Raw genomic sequence first — 21447 nt, forward strand, 5'->3', positions numbered from 1 at the left:
AGTAGAAAGTGCACTCGTGTCAGCCGTGTCCGCATAGCCATAAGCCCCAGAGACAACCCAGGTCACATCCTCCCGTGAATCGACCTCTTTGGCTAAGAGACGGGAAGCTCTGATTGGCCGGCTTGGGTCATGTGGCCATCTCTATAGAGAGAGGCTGCTGTATAGAAAGAGGTGGACAGTCCATTAGGACCTCCCAGAAAGGTCAAGAAAGTACTAGCGGAAGGGGATGGAATAGCATGCTGTCTTGGCATACGGCAAGCTCCATTTTCTTCCTTATCCACAGAGACTATTCAGTTGGCATTTTCTAGGTCTGGAGTTGAAGTGACATCCCTTCACCCTGTGCCCCTATTCTCTGACTCCACTCGGAGTCAGCCGACCCATCTGAGCCCAAGTCCTGCAAGTACTGGCCTGGGGAGAGGACCTATTTGGAATACGTATCAGACTTTCTCCTTCAAGTATCAGACTTTATTTTTTAAATCCATCTCTATCATTTATTTATACATTATTTGTACTCGTTTTGAGTTTTCTGTTAGAGCAACTCATGTAGTTTCTGTTTTCCTCATTGACGCCCAGTTGGTTGATACACGTCCCTTTGGGACTGATTTCCATGTGTAGGGTTGGCTGTGAATGATGAGGTTTGTTCTTGGATCCGGGACACCTCCTTTCGGGGCTCTGACTCCCAGATGCTCCCTGCCACTATGCAATACCCCAGGCTGCACACCACCCTGCCAGCCTTCCATTCTTTCCTCTCGATCGTCCACACCCTTGGGGTTGCATTCCGATAGGTAGCAGGACCTGGTCACGGGTGTTGAGAAGATGACCCAATCCCCTAGTATACTAGCTAGTTGAAGTGTTTCCCTCCCAGATAACCTGCTTCCTTGGTTTATATAAATATGCTTCTTAAGGTCTTTGGTGGGGGTGCCTGGGTGGCTCAGGAGGTTAAATGTCAGACTCATGGCTCGTGGGAGCTGACAGCGTGGAGCCCGCTTGGGATTCGGTCTCTCGCTTTCTCCTCCCCGCCCCCACTCTCATGCTCGCTCTCTCTCTCTCTCTCTCAAAAAACGTAAAAAAATAAAAAAAAGAAGCCCTTTAGGGGATGTCAGAAGTGGAGGAAATCATAGTCCCAGGGGCTCACCAGTCATTTCCATGCACACAGGCACAGACATCTCCTCTGCCCATGCGTGAGGCAACATGAGGGTGCTCGTGCGTCCCTTCCTGCTTCGACACCTTCCCATTTAGGCCCGTGAGAAGGCTGGAGCACAATCAGGCTAATGCATTCTAGCATTGGTTACTATGACAAAGCAAGGCTGCCAGAGCCTCAAAGACATTATGTGTTAGAAATAGAACAAATCATTTTTAGCGGGTGCAGATAAATTAGTTTAATTTTCTCCAGCAGTCAGTTTAAACAAAATTTGGTAAGCTTTGTTTTGAGTAATTGAATGCAATTTGAGCTGTGAGTTGTGTGTAACTGTTGTACATTTGATAATGAGCAACTATCCCCATGTCCCCTTTCTGCGGAAAAGGATTTTATGTTCTGTGATTCTTGCAGATCCCCCATATCATGTCTATTTTCAGGCTCAGCTCCTAAATCTACAATTTATTCAACCAATCCAGTGCTTTAAAATATTTCTAGAGGGGCTTCTGACTGGCTCAGTCAGTTAAGCGTCCGACTTTTGATTTCTTAGGCTCATGTCATGATCTCACAGTTCATGAGTTTGAGCCCCACATTGGGCTCTACGTTAGCAGTGTGGACCCTGCTTCGGATTCCCTCTCTCTCCCTCCCTCTCTGTCCCTCACCTGCTCACACACTCTCTCTCTCTCTCAAAATAAATAAATAAACTTAAAAAAAAAATCTTTCAAGAGGGTGCCTGGTGGTTCAGTCAGTTGAGCGTCTGACTTCTGCTTGGGTCATGATCTCATGATTCATGAGTTCAAGCCGCATGCTGGGCTCTGTGCTGACAGCTCCGAGCCTGGAGCCTGCTTTGGAATCTGTGTCTCCCTCTCTCTCTGCCCCTCCACTGCTCATGCTCTGTCTCTCTTTCTTAAAAATAAATAAGCGTTAAAAAAATTTTTTTTTAAAATCTTTCTAGATAGTATATGGAAGTCACAAAACACACAGCACGTGCTCAATATACGGTAACTGTGATAATACTGTGTCAGACTGTTTTTTCCAAAAATGGTCATAACAATCTTTCCCACACCACATATTCTTTTAGAACCTTGCCACCCCCCTATCAAAAGGTGAGGACTGTGCTCCCTCCCCTTGAACCTGGATGGGCTTGTGTGACTGCCTTGACCAAAAAAGTATGGAGGAAGTGATGCCTTGAGACTTCTGATGCTAGGTCAGGAAAGGTCAGGTCTCTGTGTCTGTGTCTGTGTCTCTGTCCACTTTCCCTAGAGCCCTGAGCCTCCATGTGAGAAGTCTGGCTACTTGAAGCCACCATTCTGGAGAGTCCATAGAGCAAACATGTATATATCTCATGCTATAGAGACAGAGTGTGACGGTTGGGGAGCCATTCAACCATCAGTTATTTGTGTCTTCTCGGCCCCAGGTGCCAGACATATGGGAGAACCTTCGGGGCAGTTCTAGCCCCCTCACCATCTGACTGTTAGTACATGAGGGACCCTAAGGGAGAATCCCCAGATCTGCGAGGAAATAATAAATTATTGTTGTTTTAAGCCCCTAACTTTTGGGGCGCTTTGTCCTGTCACAATGACAGGATATTTAACATTTGGCAAGTACTGACTGAGTCAAGTACTGTGCTAGGTGCTTTGCAGGGATTACCTCATTTAATCTTGACTGTCCCTATGAGATGAGCATTTTTTACTCACCCTCAGAGAAGTTGAGTGACCAAGGTCACACAACAGTGGATGACAGTCTGTTCTAGGGTCCAAACGCCCAACCACTAAGAACTGCACATTCCCTTTACTCACGAATTTTCTGCTGGGTAGCAGCATCTCCTCTGACCTCGCACACACGTTGCTCTGTCACCCAGTTGCAGAGAAGATGAGTGTTAGCAGAGGAGGGGCCAGTGGGGCCTCACAGACCCGAGATGATCCCTTCCAGCCAATGCCTAAACCCCAGTGTCACAGTTTTATTCCTTTAGCTTTAAGACCGTGCGTGGGGTTTTAAAAAATCCCCACTGGTGGTGGCAGTGGTGGGTGGAGACGTAATATGTTCTCTTAGTCATTTATGTTTAGGCTGAGTTTATTGGAAGCTTTCTTGTTGGAAGATTTTAATGGCAGCTGGGGGTAAGGGAGGGAAAGTGAAAGAAGGGAGGAAGGGAGAGGGGAGAGAAGAAGGAAGGGAAGAAAGGAAGGAAAGAAATAAAACAGTGAAAATGTGGGACAGATACCCAGAAGGGAAAGGGTTCAGGGGCTGGAATGCCAGGGACCAAGATTCATTCCTGTATGAATGTATTCATTGTCATTAAAAAATTGTGTTGAATATCCACAACATACCAGGCTGTACATTAAATGCGAGGCATTGGTACCTCCTACCCTCATCTCAGAGGAATAGAAATGCTTACAACGTATTACTGGAAGCTTACAATGATTACAATGCGTACAATGCTTACTTCTCGATAGGCAGAAAGATCAGGGAAGTCTTCCTGGAGGAGGTGACAGCCGAGGCTTAAAAGACAGCGGTTAACTGGGCCAACAGGAGGTGGAAGGCATCAGGTAGAGGGAAGAGCATGAGCAAGGGCATGGAATGGTGGATGTGGGGGCCATGTGCGGTTCTGAGGTGCTGGAAGGTCAAGCTCAAGTCAGGTTGTGCTGAGGGATGAGCCTGGCTTGCAGGTCACTTACAGAGTTTGAATTTGGTCCTTGGAAGGTGGGTATGGAGCCAGTGAAGTGTGTTCAGGGGGCTCCACGAAATCACTCTTGGCCAGCTCTCCCTCCTCACTTCTGACTAGCTCTGCCCAGCAGGATTTGTTGTTCAAATCCTACAAATTGAAGACGTCCCCTTAAAACCAAACTTGTTCAAATGCTAGTGGCAAAATCAGTGGGGAAAATGACCTAGCAGGGTGAGGAAAATGTCCCCACAGTGCCTGCAAGTCTTCATACGTGGGATCAGCCCTCCTGGCTGGGTGTTCTCCTGGAACAGACGGTGTTTTTACTACCACCAGCATGCGTCGCAGGGCAGGACTTAATTCACTTTCACAGCATTCAAACACTTAGTTAGAAAACCAGCAGCAACAGTGAGATGAGGAAGGAAAAGTTGGCCTGTGTCGCGCTGGGTCCAGAGAATCGGCCATACACTGACCCTGGGAGGCCTGGGTAGAGGGAGATAAGGCCCCAGCAGCGGGCCCTACGTGATCGGGGCAGGGCGGGGGACTGGGGGGGGGGTACCTGAGAGCTTTTCTCCTCCCAACTTCCGAGGTGGCCCCCATGGTCTAGGCCACATTCCTGCAGTGATCAGACATGTGGCCAATGGGATGGGCCTGCTGAAGAGGCAGGTGCTGCCCTCCAGCTGAACTTGAACCTGGGAGGGAGTAAGGCAGGAGCTGCTCTAGCAGCAAGCTTCCAGTGCCAGAGCCCGTAATTCTATTTCAGCTGTAGTCAGTCCGAGCTGGATTTTCCGGAAAAACCAATAGAAGGGGCACCTGGGTGGCTCAGTCGGTTAAACGTCTGACTCTCGGTTTCGGCTCAGGTCTTGATCTCACGGTTTCACGAGTTTGAGCCCCGCATCGGGCTCTGTGCTGACAGTGTGGAGCCTGCTTGGGATTCTCTCTCTCTCTTTCTCTGCCCCTCTCCCACTCGTGCTGTCTCTTTCTCTCTCAAAATAAAATAATTTAAAACAATAGAAAATGTGAGAGAGGGGTGTTATGGGATTATATACAATTTACATGTCACAAACGTGTGTGTGTATGTGTGTGGAAACGAGAGAGAGCGATGGCTTCTGGGAAAAAGTGGTACCTGAACTGAATCTTGAAACACCGGTGGGAATCCACCCAAGCTGTTCAAGGCAGAGTGGCCATCTGCAATTACATCCCGCCTTCAGAGTAGGTGAAATTCCAGAAGGCTTTAGAGACTCTGCCCTGGATTACAGTGCTTCCCCAAACATCTGTGGACAGGAAACATTTCTAGAAGATGTTACTAGATAGATGTGCAGAGAGAAAACTGTGAACAACATCTCTCTACTTTCTGCATTGCTGGATTTCTCTGGGGCTTTAATATGCTAATGAGCATCAAACAGCCAGATCCTTCTTCTGCTGAGCACAAATTATGCTCTCTGCGTTGAATAGTTTTGGAAAATGTATAAAGTGCACTTCTCTATGAGGTGTGGAGCGATAAATCATTCAGTAACACATCCTGCCATCCTGGGTGTAATTGGTGACCCGGTTGTAAAACCAAACTACATTGTGCCGAAGACGATATGAATGTGACCGAGTGGGTAAACGACAGCATGTTAGATTACTGGACACTTGTCAGTAGTTCGTGCACAATTCAGTCTTTCTCTGTGTCGCATCTGAACGCCTCTCACCCAGGCTTTATTCTGTGTCACTGGACTGCAGTAGAGACAACCTGGCTTAGCAGCATGTGCCATGGACAGAGGATACATATTGGCTCCATTCGTGGAAACCTCCAAGAGCGGAGCCTATTTTTTATTCATTACGCTACGGGCTGTTGCAGAGACCCAGCAAGAGGTGGCACGGAGGGACAGGCAGTGGCAGTCTCGGGGACTTGAGATTTCATCCTCCAGGTAGTAGGAAGCCTTCGGAGACTCTTAACCAGTGGCATGTGATGATCAGGTATATTTCATTTTTACTTTGATTTTATTTATTTATTTATTTATTTATTTATTTATTTATTTATTTATTTAGAGTGAGAGGGGGAGAGAGAGAGAGAGAGAGAGAGAGAGCACGAGGGAAGGGCAGAGAGAGGGAGAGAGAGAATCCCAAGCAGGCTCCACACTCGGCGTATAGCCGAACCGTGAGATCATGACCTGAGCCGGAACCAAGCGTCGGACGCTTACCTGACTGAGCCCCCCAGCCCCCCTCCCCGCTCGGGTATATTTTAGAAGGCTCATTCCCAGAGAGAGAGGATCTGAAGTGGGGGCTGATGCCGGAGACAGAGAAGCTAGTTAGGAGGCTTTTTCAGTATCGGGGGAAGCCGTCATTTAGGGGCTGAACTGAGTGAGTGGTGATGGGAATGGAGAGAAGGCACGACCTCAGAGACCCTCAGGAGGCAGAATGGACTGATTTGGCTCTGGAGCAGCTGTGGGGCGGGGGCGGGGCGGGGGAGAGGGAAGCACGAGTAAGAGGGCGCCCCACGACTTCTGGTTCATTCGTTCAACAGGGTGGACAACTGTGGCCTGCAGTTCCCGGACAGCCTAATGTGGGAGCAATGCGCCACAGAGCTCAGTTTGAATCCCGGCTGTCAACGACTTAGAGCCATGGCCCTGTGCCAGTAAGTTAGCATCTCTGTGCCTTGGCTTCTTCATCTGTAAAATGGGATGACGGTACCCCTGTCTTGCCAACGTACAATGGCACATGGTGTGCTTGAGCAAGGGAAGCTACTGCTACTGAGAAAGCACAGAGGAAGAGGGGACGCGGTTTAGGGAGAAAGACCTTGAGGTGACTTGGGCGGCTACGTGGGGGCGTCCGGTAGGATAGTAGATAGATGAGCATGGAACTCGGGAGGAAGGCCTGGGCTGGGCAGAGAAACCGGGGGCCATCGACCTTTCGGAATGAGACTAAGGCAAGGCAGTGAATGAGAACAACCCGCCCGAGCACAGAGAGGGAGGCGAGCGGGGGGCCTCCCAGAGAGAGCTGGGAGCACCGCCATTGGGGAATGGCAGAAACTCAAGTACAGGAGCCCCCCTTATCCGTGGTTTCAGTTCCCGCAGCCCACCGTGTCCAGCTACAGACCACCCTCCTCACGCATCAACACAAGGTCAATGGTAGCCTAAAGCGGCATCACAACGGTTATGTCGTTCCCGTGCCTTCATCTCGTCACGTGCGCGTTTTATCATCTCCCGTCACCACAAGAAGCGAACGTACAGTAAGATATTCTGAGAGGGAGGAATACCGTGACTTTTATTACAGCGTATTGTTTTCTTTTTTTAATTTTTTTTAACGTTTATTTATTTTTGAGACAGAGAGAGACAGAGCATGAACAGGGGAGGGTCAGAGAGAGGGAGACACAGAATCTGAAACAGGCTCCAGGCTCTGAGCAGTTAGCACAGAGCCCGACGCGGGGCTCGAACTCACGGACCGCGAGATCATGACCTGAGCCGAAGTCGGCCGCTTAACCGACTGAGCCACCCAGACGCCCCTATTACAGCGTATTGTTATAATTGCTCTATTTTACTATTGTTGTTAATCTCTTACTGTGCTTCATTTACAGGTCACATAGGTATGTCTGTCTAGGAAACAACGCGGTGTATGTAGCGGTCGGCACTCTCCGTGGTTTCAGGTGGCATTGGGGGTCTTGCAGCGCGGGCCCCACTCATAAGCGAGGGGCTACTGTAGCAACGTGAGGAATCACAAGGAAGCACCAAGTGGAGTCACAGGGCCTGGATTTGAGTCTCAGCTCCATTGCCGACTGGCTGTGTGATCCCAGGTAACTCATACAACCTCTCGAGCCTCGGTTTTCCTCATCCATAAAATGGGAACGCTACTGATAATAGGCGCTTCAGGAGACTGTGGTGAACTAAGGTACGTGAGCTTGTTTTTTAAGCTAGAAAGCCTCACCAGTGGTTGCCTGGGATCATTTGTCCCCCCAGACTGAAACAGCCTGGTTCTAAAAACCAGGTAACGTTAAGAGAGCCTCTGACTCCGGCCTCACTTGCTTGGCTGGAGTTCAGCTCACTTAAATTCCTCCCCGGCGGTTCTGAAATCGCTGGGCCAGAGGTACCGGCAGAGAGTCTGTTTTGCTCTGAGCAAGGAACTCCAAGCCTTTTCTGGGGACATGGCCCTTTATGCACCGGCTCTCCCATTTTCACCCACTTGACCCCACTACCTTTTCTACACCTGGTGGGACTAGGGGTGGACTGTGCTCCCAGGGTATTCGACGGGCCAACAGCTCCCCAAGCCTCCCCAGGCATCCACGTGCCGGAGACCCTGCCCCTCTCCTGTGCCGAAGTTTGGACTCCGGGGCACAAGATAGGAGGGGGAGGCTTGGGAGCAGAGTGAGGGTAGCTGATGGCACACCTCACCCCTGCCGGGGGCAGAGGTGCCCGGTGCCTGGGAGAAGCTGTTCTGCCTCCTGCTGTTCTCTAGCTGTGTTCAGTTCCCCTTCTTTCCAGCCTTCCCTGTAAACTCCCACTGGTTAGGGCAACCCGAAGTATTGCCGTGTCTCTCAGCTTAGAGGAGCCTGATTGCCATGGGAGGATCTCAAGGTCCCTCCAGAGGGAGTGGAGTTTGCTCAGAGGAAAGTGCATCAGCTACTCTATTTGGAAAATGGAAACACCCGTTAAGTCTACTGACCAGGGGCTGGTAAACAAGACCTTGGCATCCACACCACAGTGAGATCCTACAGTTGGAAAATAGCACAAGGAGGCCCGTTAGGTACTGATACGGGGTGCTTGCTCCACAGGACATTTTCCTCTGCAAAAAAGTGTGAGGTTCAGAACAGTGTGTGTAATCTGCTGTCACTTGTGCAGCAGATCAAAGACTAAAATATCTCTGGAATATCACACATAATCTAACGGCACTAGCTGTCCGTGAGGAACGGAGCCGGGTGGCGGTGGTGAGGGAAGGAATTTTCACTGAATATCCTGCAGTGACTTTTCTAAATCGAGAACACTGAAATTGAATCACCTGCTTAAACAGTCAGATCAGAAAAAAAAAGCTTAGAACCGTGGCTTGTGAGGTTGAGCAGTCCTGAGTTCAACTTTGGCTCCACGATATGTTGCCGTGCATTAGCGAACGAGTGGCTCAACCTGTCTGAACTCGGCTTTCTTATCTGTAAATAACAGTAATGCCTGCCTGATAGGACTGTCATAATACTCGACCCTTCTTGGCCCACAGTAGCCATTCAACTTTGAATTGGCTATTGTTGTCATTGCCAATTTCCTCACAAGGCACTTAACATTTCCCCTTAGCTTGTCCCCTGCTCCTTAAGATACACGATTTCAAGGCAGTGTTATGTTTTGTTTGCATTTTTTGTCCTTTTTGTTGGTTCGTTTTTGTCCAATACTTTCCCCAGGATAAGGGCCTTGGGGGTTGGGCCAAGTAAATTAGAATCAGCTTCTGTTGTACTCAAAATTAGTCCTCTATTTGAAATGAGCGCATTATTTGGACCCAGCCTATGCCTATCTTCCTTTGCAGTGAGTTCTCCCAGTCCCTCCTGTAGTCTCCTGACAGCCCACCGTGGATCTTCTAAGCACTTCTAAATCCCTGGTGAACACAGTCTACGTTAAGCTATGACATTGGTGGTTATTATGGTCCCCAATTCCCATCGTCTTCAATCACAGTATTGTATGCACTACAGTCATGGACATGTGACCAGGATTCCAGCACAGTGACGGCTCCAAGGGCTCAGGGGCTGGATAGACGAGGTCCCTGCGGCTTCTAACAGGAGAGAAACAGCATCCAGGCCAACTTGGTCCCTGTGCTGGCACTAGGGGGTGCTCTTTTGTTTAGCTATTTTCTTAAGTTTCCCTTTAGGTTTTTGAATGGATGGGCCTGCTGTGATCATTTCTTGATGAATGAGTGAACAATAAAAGCTGTAGGAATGTGATTGTGGAAAGGAAAGCCAGGTCCGCTTGTCTGGTTTTCTTTCTGTGGGGAGTGAGGGTTAATGCAGATTCCCAGGCTCAAGTGCCAGAGGCCCGGCTCCGTGAGCCTGGAATGGGGCCCAGGAATGTGCATTGCAGTAAGAACTCAGCCGATTGTGGTATGCGTTCCGAAGGCCAAATGTGGGTAAGCAAGACAGGGTTTTGTTGTTTTTGTTGTTGTTGTTGTTTGTTTTAATCTCCTTTTCCTGTCTTTTCATGAAGATGTGCCTGCTGACTGTCACTCATGCTCATTGTTGCCCCTCCTTGGCCTGCCAATCTCTGCGTGTGTGTGTGTGTGTGTGTGTGTGTGTGTGTGTGTGTGCGCGCGCACTCACGTTTGTTAGATCTTCATCTGTGGGAATCTTCCAGGTTTAAACAGGGCGGGGGCGGGGGTGCTCTCTTCTGGAAGGATTTGCTTCTGTTTCTGCCGAGCGCTGCTAACTTGGAACCACTCAGACCTCTTCCACAGTTGTGGCCTAATGGAAGAGTCCAAGGTTCGGCTCCCCCTCCAGGCTGCTGGCTCAAGGGTATCTGCATTGCGCCTCGGCTGCCACCATTTGCTCTGAGGACAGTTCTGTTCTTCCCTGCCTGATCCCTGCTTGCAGCTCTAAGTTCCACTTATGGTTTGCTCCTTTTTTTTTGCGGGGAAGGGGTCCCTCAGCAATTTCCCCGATTTCCTACAAGCCCAGTGTTGCATCAGTAAGTATGCTTTTATCTGGGATGTAGTCGTTTTGCAGCAGGAGGGTTTCCCTAGCCCCCCCACCTCCCGCCCCGGAAAATTGAATCCAGCACCTTACCAGTGGACATCTTTATTTTCAAAGGTAGACGTGCTTATTCCTATGAGATGAAAGGTTAATACATCCATTGTGGGAGAATTACTCATCGAGCAGAGGCAGTTTGGCATCCCACACCGTGGGAGGGTTGAAAGAACCAGGAACACGCCTGGAGATGCTGTGTGTGTTACTCCTCGGATAACTGCCAGTGTCTTGCATTGGGTTCCACTCTGGGTATCTTGTTGAGGCCTGACAAGGCAAGAGGCAGGGTCGCAACAAATTCTGCAATGTTATTTGTGTCTGCGTCTATCTTTTTGTTCCCTCTTATTCCAGGGAAGGAGGTGTTCCTCCCATATCAACACCTGTCCCCACCCTGTGGGCTTTGGATCCCATCCCTCTGATCTCCCCAGGGACTTCACTCCTTCTGGAATCCTCCCTCTGCTGCACCACCAGTCTCTCTCTTGGTAGACAAGTCTCGTGCCAAATGTGCTCCCTGTCCCATCTTTAAAAAACCCACCCTTGACCCAAGCTACCTCACTTTTCTATTCCCCTTTAGAACCAAATACCTCAAAACACTTGTCTACACATGCCACCATCACTTCTGCACTTTCTGTTTACCTTCATTTCTCTTTGGTTTCTGTTTTTGGTGGGATGATCCACACACTTTTTTTAAAGAATCAAGCAGTTCCATAAGGCTTGTGATGAAAAATAGTCCCCTGGTCGGCTTCCCACATCAAAGACAGCTACTTATAACTCCTTTTGCTGATTTTCTTTTTCTTTCTTTCTTTCTTTCTTTCTTTCTTTCTTTCTTTCTTTCTTTCTTTCTTTCTTTGTTTCTTTTTTAAGTTTATTTATTTATTTTGAGAGAGAGAGATGGAGAGAGAGCAAGCACAACTGAGGGAGGGGCAGAGACGGAGAGAATCCCAAGCAGACGCCATGCTGTTCTTGTGGAGTCCGATGCAGGGCTCAGTCCCATGAACCGTGAGATCATGACGTGAGCTGAAATCGGAGTCAGACACTTAACCAGCGGAGCCACCCAGGGGCCCTGCTGATTTTTTTTGGCATTTAACTCTCTGTTTTTTAAATAAAATGCTAGTATCATGCTACTTCTTGATCCCGCAATTTTAGGCACTTTTGTCTACTTCCCTTAGAGAGAGTGAAGATTTGACTCTCATTTTTTCCATCATTCCTTCCTCTTCCCTGCAGCACTCACATATACACTTACATCAGGGTGAGGGCATGGTGACGTTATAGTTTTGCTTCGTTAAAAAATCAGTGTTTATTTTATTATGATATTGAGATCTGAGGCATGTCACAAATCTAGATGACTTTTTCTTTTTTATACACCCTTTAATTTTCCTGGGAATGCCTTTTTTCATTTACTTAGTTTTCCATGTACTCACCACCAGTTCCACTAAAGGCTGTCACTATTTAACTCTCCTCTCAAAATGTTTAGATTCAGCTATCAAATTTGTTTATCCTCTTGAGGAAATCTCTTCCACAGCCTTCTGACCACCTTCCTCATGTAGATCGTCTCCAGTCTGTCTTCCTGAGCTGTTGTAGGTGGCACTGTCTGTTAGGAGGTTCCTTCACTATCAGCCTGGGATTCTCTTCATCTTTTTCTTCGATCCCAAGTCCAAACTCTTCTCCTTTCCTATTTTTGTGGGACACATCTTTCAGTCACTTCTTGAGAAAAGTGGATGGGTGGTTAATTGGGGGGGACCTTGCAAGTGAAACTGTCTGTATTCTAAGCTTTTACTTAATAGATAGTTGGGCTAGGTATAAAAAGAATCTAGGTTGAAAATAACTCCTTCAGAATTTTGAAAGCAACATTGCCTTGTGATCTAGCCTCCAGTGTTATGATTGAAGAGTCCAAAGACATTCTTTTTTTTTTTTTTTATGTCTATGTATTTATTTTGAGAGAGAGAGCAACCACAAGTGAGGGAGAGGCAGAGAGAGAGGGAGAATCCCAAGCAGGCTCCATACTGTTAGTGTAGAGCCCGATGCAGGGCTTGATCCCATGAGCTGTGAGACTGTGACCTGATTCAAAATCAAGAGCCAGGCGTTCAACTGACTGAGCCACCCAGGTGCCCCAACACATTCTGATTCTTAATCCTCTGAATGTCATCTATTTTCTCTAGGGAAGCCTGCAGTCTCCCCTCTTTGTCCCTAGTGTTCTGAAATTTTATAATGATGTGCTTGGGGACAGGTTTCCCTTCATCCATTTTGACAGTTCAACTCTAGAAAATTTTCTTAAATTTTTTCATTGACGATTTCCTCCCCTCTGTGTTTTCATATCTCTTTCTGACACTCCTATTATTTGGGTACTGGAACTCCTAGACAGATCCTCTAATTTCCATATTTTTTTTTCCTATACTCCATTTTATTGTTTTTTTGTTTTTGTTTTTGTTTTTTTTTGTGTGTGTTTTTTTTTTTTTTTTGCCTAAGTTTTATTTTTGTAGCCCTTCTACTGAGGCTTTCATTTCTGCCATCATAAATTTAATTTCCAAGGTCTTTAGGTTGTTGTTTGTTCTCTGAGGGTCCTATTTTTACTTTCAATCTGTTCTTCTTTCCTGGTTGCACTATCTCTTCTAAAAGCTGTGAGGATACTAAATATATCATTTTCTGGAAGTTTTCTTCCTCTTGTATAGTCTTTATTTTCTCCAAGTGGCTTTCTTCAGATATCTTTTAATAGCTGCCTGCTTATGCTTGGTAGTGGGGGCAAAAAAGCTGATTTGAAGCTTTGTTAACATGAATGGAGCTTGTCAACTGTGAGCTTCAGAGGAGGGCAGTCTGCCCTGGCTATTTCCTTGGGTAACCCTGATGCAGGTATCTTGCCTCTGGACTGGGCAGTTTCCCAAGAGAATCTTCCCTGTCTGAGTTCTGGAAGGTGAGGAGGGGAGGAGTCTTGAGGAGTCTCAGCACACAAAAGCATACAGTCTCTTAATCTTCCTGCTTGGTACCCCAGTCTGGAGACTCATGAGCATATCTTTCCAGAGAATGAACCTGTCTTCTGTCAGGCCTGGGGAGAGCAGTAAAAAAGACCATCAGGACGTGGTTGGGGGTGGGGGGGCGGTGGTTGCAAGTATGATTACTTTTCAGACTGCTTTCAACCAGTTTCCATTGCTCAAATGCCAATTCCCAGTCCTCTGACCTTACCTCTACTTTTAAAGTTTCCTGGTGCCACCATTCCCTGAGACTTTGAAAATGTAAATTGTGTTAGTTTGAGGCTTCCTCACTACTGACTCAGGATCTGGCTTCCTTCAGTCTGCTTAATCAGTTACAGCTCATCTGTGTGATTTTTAGCTTGCAAAACATTGTGGTTGTTGTGTGTTCGTCCCTTCTCACCATCCTTTTGGGTTTATGGTAAAGACGATCACATTATTGTTGTTTTGGTGGCGTTTCAAGAGGCAGTAAAGTTGAATGAGCATGTTCACTTGCTCATTAACCCACCCACTCTGGCTCCACCTCCACTGACATCTCTCTCACCAAGGTCACCAGTGACTCCATGTTCCGAAACCCAACGCAATGTTCTTCATCCTTGACCTGCACAACTTCTCAGCAGCTTTTGTCAAAACTGACTGCTCTCTTGGCTGGTCCTCTTCTCTTGGCTTCTGGGATGCCACCTCCCACTTCTCTGATTTCCCCTTCTCCGTCCTCTTCTCAAGTTCATTTTCCTTTACCTGTCCTCTGAAGAGTGGTTTCTTCAGGGTGGATCCCAGGCCACCCCTTCCCCTCTCCCTCTGCACTCGCTTCTCTCTCCTTGCGGAATCCCACACTTTTGTTCGTGGCTGCAGCACTGACCTTCCTTTGATGTTCTGTCTTCTCTTAACTCCCAGACATGCTTAACTTCCAAGTGTCTAAAACAGAACTCCTGATTTTTTTTCCTCTAAATTAATTTCTCAGCAAGTCTTCCTTACCCACCCTGCTAAGCAAGCAGAAATCAGAGTCATTCTTGTTTTCTCCCTCTTCCTTACCCTTGACACCCAAAACATCAGCCAGCCTTCCTGACTCTGCCTCCGTAATGTGCCTCCAGTCTATCCGTTTTTCCTCATCCTCCCTGCCACCTTCCTTTGTCTGTAAGCTGCTGTCATCTATCTCTTGTCTTGATCATTGCAACAGGCTCAAAACTGGTCTCCCTACTTTTTCTCTTGGCTCCCTAACGTCAGTTCTCTACACAAGTGCTCTTTAAAAAAAAAAAAAAAACCCAAAAAGCACATTAGTGTCTCTTCTGAGAAAAGGACTTTGTGTTGCTCTTATAACAAAGTCCCACTTGTTACCATGTCTCCACCAGATGTCTGGCTTTTCTACTGGGCGCCCTTGTTATCTCCCTGGGGGTCTCCACGCCTCTTCTAGGTGCTGCAGTCTCCTGATAGACATACCAGAGCACATATCTCTCTTATTTTTCTATGTGTTTCATTGCTGAGGGGAGTGCCAAAGGGGTGACATCTATGCCCTAATATCAGGCAGCTTTAAAAATTTTTTAATCTTATTTATTGAGGTATAACTGACCCGTAATATCACATCAGCTTCAGATGGACGGCACAGCGATTCTGTAATTGTACGCATCGTGAAATGCTCACCACAATAAGTCCACTTCACATCCATCTACTCCCTTAGCAATGTCCAAATATGCAATACAGTGTCGTTACCTGTAGTCACCATGCTGTCCCTGACACCCCCAGGACTTATTTATATTCTAACTGCAAGTTATACCTTTTGACCATCTTCACTCGTTTCGCCTACTCTCCACCCCAACCTCTGGCAAGCACCACAAACAGCTCTGAGTGGGAGTATTTGCTAGTTTTGCTTACAGCCTCCTCCTTTCTACAGGCTTTGGGTCCAACAGGTTCATAGAGGGGGAGGGTTTGGAGGACCAGGGGCATCAGCAGGGCAGGCGGTGAACTGAATAACCGCCAGGAGGCTGCACTAAGAACCTTCTTTCTTTCTGACCACTCAGACCTTGCTTTTTGAGCAAGCTTGATTTCCCCAAATCTTCTTCCCAGGAGGTTTCTCAGTGTCCGAGGCAAGTAGAGCTCCCCGGAGCTGTGACCAGAGAGGTTTAGATATTTAGCCTTAACTCGTTCCTCACCATGACCACTGACTTTTCTTTCGTTCTCTCATCACCCCCCACACCTTGTCCCCCTAAAATGTCCCCATACATTTTTGAGGACCCAAAAGAGATTCACTGTTCTTTCTGTATAGGGCTTATCCAGTAAGGTGGGGTTTGTCCTCTTTTCTTCCCCCCACAGTCCTAATGCTATTCTTATCTGAGATGCTTTGATAAGAATGAAACTGCCTGCTCTCTGGCCTGTGGTGGCAGCAGTTCCCTGAGATTCCTCAGTGCGTTGCTTGCTGTTAGCTGAGAACTTGAAAGGCGCATCAGTTAATTCAACCTAATGAAAGAATCTGTCAGGAGGTAAAATCAACAATGCGGATAATCAAAACATTCCACGGCCCACACATAATTTTTACTAGCTCATTCCCTCCCAGCGCTGCCGGGGTAACACCCTATGCAATGTAGATAATAAACATAAAAATCAAATCATTGTTCTTATATTCATGGCTTGTTCCTGGATTTGGTCACATGACTGTTTATGAGGGAGTTCTAAAGTGTGGATGGAGTAATTTTTCACCCTATTTCCAGTAACTGTTCTATTTTTCTCAATTCCGAATAGGATTACTGACAGCATACACACGGCGTGGACCTGGAACATTTCTCCAGGCCCTTAATCTTCCCTTTTCCCCTTGTGAATAGTAGGAACACAGTGTAGCTTTTCCACAATGGGGTTGCCCTCAGAGAAGACCCCTCCCTAGATGCTTGCCCGGCCCCATGTGAACAGCTCTCAAACGGAAGACGGGCAACGTGACCAATGTGTGCACTTTGTTGTCACGTGAACCTGCATTGAAATCTTGGCTTTGGTGTCATGGTTGACGTCGGACGAGTCGCTTAACCTCTGTAAGTCTTAGTGTCTCATTATGAAAATGGGGCTTTTTTTTTTTTTTTAATTTTTTTTTTCAACGTTTATTTATTTTTTGGACAGAGAGAGACAGAGCATGAACGGGGGAGGGGCAGAGAGAGAGGGAGACACAGAATCGGAAACAGGCTCCAGGCTCTGAGCCATCAGCCCAGAGCCCGACACGGGGCTCGAACTCCCGGACCGTGAGATCGTGACCTGGCTGAAGTCCGACGCTTAACCGACTGCGCCACCCAGGCGCCCCGAAAATGGGGCTTTTAATAGCACCTACCTCCTCATGCTGCTGAGGACTAAATGAGCTAATCCATATGCAAAGTGCTTATTATACAGAGGCTGGGGCATAAAAGAGCTCCATAAAGTTAGCTACAATTAGTCATAGGAGCTGGGTGGAGGACCGCTGCCTCCCCCGCATCCCCCCCCCCCCCCCCCCCGGCCCCCGAGTGGACCTGTTCCAGTCTGGGAGGCCTGTCTGTGTGCACCGAAGGTCCATCTGATCCCCTGTTTATCAGAAAGGGCATCTTGCAGGGATGGCCACCCTCCAGAGTCCCCAGTGGTTTCCATGGTTGCCTCTGGGTACAAAACTCAGCTGCACCTTTGCAGAAAGCTCGTCCTGCCTGTGAGCTCAGTCTCTCTGGCCAGAGGTGGAGACCCAAAGGGAGAGGGACCTCCACAATTTTGAAGCCCCATTGGGGTTAACATAGCTTGTTCTCACTCTGCCTTGCTCTGAGGATTCCAGGGCTTTAAGGATATGGTAGGAGAACATGTGAAGTCAGCCCAGCAATGTCAAAAGCAGGATAGAAAGATGGGTCGCCTAGGTGGCTCAGTCAGATGAGTGTCCAACTTCGGCTCAGGTCATGATCTCACAGTTTGTGAGTTCGAGCCCCGTGTTGGGCTCTGTGCGGACAGCTTGGAGCCTGGAGCCTGCTTCCGATTCTGTGTCTCTTTCTTTCTCTGCTTTTCCCTTGCTTGTGCTCTCTCCCTCTGTCTCTCAAAAATAAATAAACGTTGAAAAAAATTAAAAAAAAAAAAAAAGCAGGATAGAAAGAAGTCCCGGCTGTCCCAGTCAGTCAAGGAATAACAATAACAAGAATAAATCATTTCTATTTTTTTATTTTGTAAATGTTTATTTTTATTTTTGAGAGAGCATGAGTAGGAGAGGATCGGTTTCGGGGGTGTGGTGGGGGGCAGAGGATCTGAAGTGGGCTCTGTGTTGACAGAGGCCGGGACTCGAACTCGTGAACCTTGAGATCGTGACATGAGCCGCAGTTGGACGCTCAATCCACTGAGCCACCCAGGTGCCCCAAGAATAAACATTTTTAAAGCTTGAAACAATAGCTAGCCTCTGTTGAACACTAGCCTCTATTGTTAAGACTTGTGTTCAGAACCTTCCATGCACTGTCCCCTCTTCTTGACAACCCTGTGAAGCAGGTACTGTGTTTACTTCCAACAGTGCCTCTGGTCTCACAATGAGTAAGCATCGGAGTCTGAATTTGAACACAGGTTTTTTTTGGAGGGGGCGGGGAATGCGACGAACATTCTAAATCCTTGATTTCATGACCCTCGAATTCAGGCAGAGTCAGATCAATCCCCTCGAATGGGTGGTGTATTGGGAGCTTCATGCATACGGACAACTTCTGTCTTCAAAATGCCCCACGGGCTGCCTCAGCTCCGTTTCCACCAGCTTCTGAGCTGCCGGCTCTCTCAGGAGGCAACATTTTCACCCGGTTCTTACCAATGAAAGGCCTGTGTCTGTCCTGCTCTTTTTTTCCCTTTCCTCTCTTTACTATAATCAGGAAGTCACGTTTTTCAGTTAGGATAAGGCAATTACTTTTCTGCTGACTGAAGACTAAGCAGAAGGTAAACCAAACCTCCTTTTCACGTTAATTTTACGGGGACAGGATTGGGAGATGGCCTGACTACCCTGCGTCTCACCCCTCTCTTATATCTACACCTCATCTGATGAAGGCATCAGTCACAACAGCGACAAAGTGGCATCGACAGTGTAACTGACTGTGGTCCTTTTCGCTCTCCTCTGGGAAAGGATGAATAAAAGTCACCATCTGTTTCCCAGAGCTTTGCTGTGCTGGGGTCTAACTTTATACATGAGTACAGTTAACAGCCTGCCCCACCCTAAGGAACAATAGAATACGCATGAAAATTAATTTGTAATTTTTCACTTGCCTGGGACTCATTTTTATTGACTCTGACTGGAGCACCTGGGTGGCTCAGTCAGTTGAGCGTCCGACTTGGGCTCAGGTCATGATCTCCCGGTTTGTGAGTTTGAGCCCCGCATCGGGCTCTGTGCTGACAGCTCGGAGCCCGGAGGCTGCTTCGGATTCTGTGTCTCCCTCTCTCTCTGACCCTCCTCCACTCACACCCTGTCTCTCTCTCCTTCAAAAATAAATAAACATTAAAAAAAATTTTTTATTGACTCTAAGTAGGCAATGCACCTTTGGTAAAGGGAATTGAGTAAGATACCCCACGTTTCTTTAATGATTGGAGGTCCAGGTTAACTGTTGCCGTTAAGCAAACAGCAAACAAAAAATTGTCTGTACATGCCTTCTTTTCTTTCAGAGAAAGAATCTCAATTATCTGGGCTACTCTGAGCTACGTGAACATTGCTGAGAACAGTCAAGAGCCCCAAGAAACAATTTGCCCCCCTGCTCCAGCCCACAGTCAGGGGTGAGGAGAACATTCTGTTCTTGTCCGTGAGCTTTGCCCTAAAAACCCGAACCCTGCACTCCTGGACTCCTGGCCTTGTGAAGTAGCCATCCTCTGCCAGCAGCATCGGGCACAATCTATTCCATCTAGTTGAGTCCTCTTTTCGTCCGATTATATTCTGACAGGTGCCTGCTGATTCTCAAACTACTTTTCAGATTCACATGCTGTCAAAATCTTCCTGGGTTCAAGGTGAAGTTTCGATCAGGGAGAGCTGATGCTCGGATTTGGGACCATTGGTCTTAGTAAACACTGTAGATGGCACCGTGCAAACCCATAGAAAATGCTCGTTCTCCAAACTCTGCCCTTCCTCTGCTGTAGAGAGAGGTAAGACTCAGTGTGTAGGGACTAAGAGCTAGGCTCCAATCTTCCTCTTCCTGACATTTAGACCAACCTTTGGCAAATGTCTCAGCCTTTCTTTGTTTCAGGTGAAGAGGAATTACAGAAACATTATTAATTCATCCAGTGTGACGTTAAAGGACATGGAGGGCTCTAAACGGCCTTAAGAACACACAGTGCTGGGGCGCCTGGGTGGCTCAGTAGATTAGGCGTCTGACTTCGGCTCAGGTCAGGATCTTACAGTTGGTGGGTTTGAGCCCCGCATCAGGCTCTGTGCTGGCAGCTCAGAGCCTGGAGCCTGCTTCGGATTCTGTGTCTCCCTCTTTCTCTGCTCCTCCCCCTCTCATGCTCTGTTTCTGTCTCTGCCTCTCTCTCTCTCTCTTCTCTCTCTCTCTCAAAGGAAAAAGGAAAAGAATATGTAGTACTATGTGGATGTTTTACCAAAACCTTCTCTGGGTTTTTGGAATTCTCTTTGGAATTAGTCCTGTGGGAGTATGCCTCTGTGGATCTCTTCTCGCCTCTAATTCAGTCCCCTTTTCTTCAAGCTCTTACAGTCTACAATCTGAAGTTCTGCCATTTTAAAAAATCACACAGCCGCCACCTCATCATCACCAGACTTTCCTCTCCAGGCCATTTTCTGGAGAATGTGGCTCATATTCCCTGGTGAGAGAACAAATCGGTTATTCATTACATCTTATCAATGAGCTAGGGCTACACAGAAAGGAAGTCTAATGAAATCAGAAACTTGGAAATACCAGCAACTGCTTTGTCCCGGGTTTTCATCTGGGGTGTAACAAAGTCCCACAGGACATTCCTCCAGGCTCGGAGATGAATGCTGAAGGCATTGAAAGCATTTGCTGAATCTCTTTAGCATTAACTCCGAGGAGCTGAGCTGTCTTCTCCTGAGAATTCTTTGGTTTAAATATTAATGGGGGAGAATTTACAACGTTTAGTTTCACACTTCTATATAAATGTTTTGTGGTAACATATGCAATTAATTATTTTCTTTTTTCCACATGTGCAAAATTTTCTCTTTCACTCTCTCTAACCTCTTAATCCAAGTCAAAAACTCATTTATCTTCTTGCTGTTGTAATATTTCAGTTTCTCTTTCTTGTTTTCACTCTAGTTGTCATGTTTACCCGGCATCTGTGTATCACCTCAACACCAGGGCCACAGATCTCCCCCGGGATGCATTCTTCAAAGGTGAGAGGTGAGTGAGTGGGCCCATGTTCAATGACACCTGCTGACTTTTTCCCCCCCATCTGTGAAGAATGGAATTAGATTTTGTGCTTTGGGGTGCTAACTTTGAGCTCTTTTCCTTTACAACAAAATTAGAATTTGTAGGTCAATGAGGATGTGTCGGCTAGTCAAGATCGGGGAACCGGAGGGATGCTCAGTGGAAACTACTTTAGAATCTTCCAGATGGAGGGCATGGGGGAGCCTACAGCTCTGGTTTGCTCGCTGAGTCTGGACTCAGGGGATCCTTGCTGAAGTTTGGCATTCAGGACTAAAGAGATTTACCTGGAATCTGCATCCTGTTGGCCAGAATTATTGCTTCTTTCGTTCATTTGTATGACTTTTTCACTTGGCAAATTCAAAACGTATAAAGCAGTGAATCCGTCTGTATTCTTCTTTCAGATGACTGATCCTGAAGGCTTAGGGTCCTGCACAGCTTCTGTTCTGTCCTAGACTGTGACTGTCTCACTCAAGGTCTCCTTTCTTCAGCTCACTACACTTGGGCAGAGCCCTGTCATGCTTGGCCAGATAAATAAGATCTGTAGGTAGAAGGGCTTTGGTCCCTAAAGCCCTCTGCTCCAGTTTCCATAGAAACAAGCCAAGGGTGATACCCACCACAAGGGCTCTTAAAGCCACACATACTGTATTCTGAGAATCCCATCGCGTTACAAATAC

General features: G+C 47.3%; 1 protein-coding gene across 3 annotated transcripts in view; it reads left to right on the forward strand.

The window, feature by feature from the left end:
• The first annotated feature begins 4731 nt into the window (after positions 1 to 4731).
• The window catches only part of BAALC (BAALC binder of MAP3K1 and KLF4), a 107037-nt gene continuing 90321 nt past the window's right edge, over positions 4732 to 21447 (forward strand). Inside the window, exons 1-6 of one of the 3 annotated variants that reach the window (XM_045050175.1) lie at positions 4732 to 5756; positions 6304 to 6414; positions 6845 to 7008; positions 7354 to 7362; positions 19053 to 19160; positions 20663 to 20739. In XM_045050175.1, the coding sequence (XP_044906110.1) occupies positions 6935 to 7008; positions 7354 to 7362; positions 19053 to 19160; positions 20663 to 20739 (268 nt within the window). In that variant the 5' untranslated portion in view covers positions 4732 to 5756; positions 6304 to 6414; positions 6845 to 6934. Of the gene's footprint in view, positions 5757 to 6303; positions 6415 to 6844; positions 7009 to 7353; positions 7363 to 18884; positions 19764 to 19898; positions 20199 to 20662; positions 20747 to 21447 lie in introns of those variants that run through there. The other 2 variants (XM_045050176.1, XM_045050177.1) reach the window with 2 other exon arrangements.

This window comes from Felis catus, chromosome F2, assembly GCF_018350175.1.
Source record: "Felis catus isolate Fca126 chromosome F2, F.catus_Fca126_mat1.0, whole genome shotgun sequence".
NCBI classification, from domain to species: Eukaryota; Metazoa; Chordata; class Mammalia; order Carnivora; family Felidae; genus Felis; species Felis catus.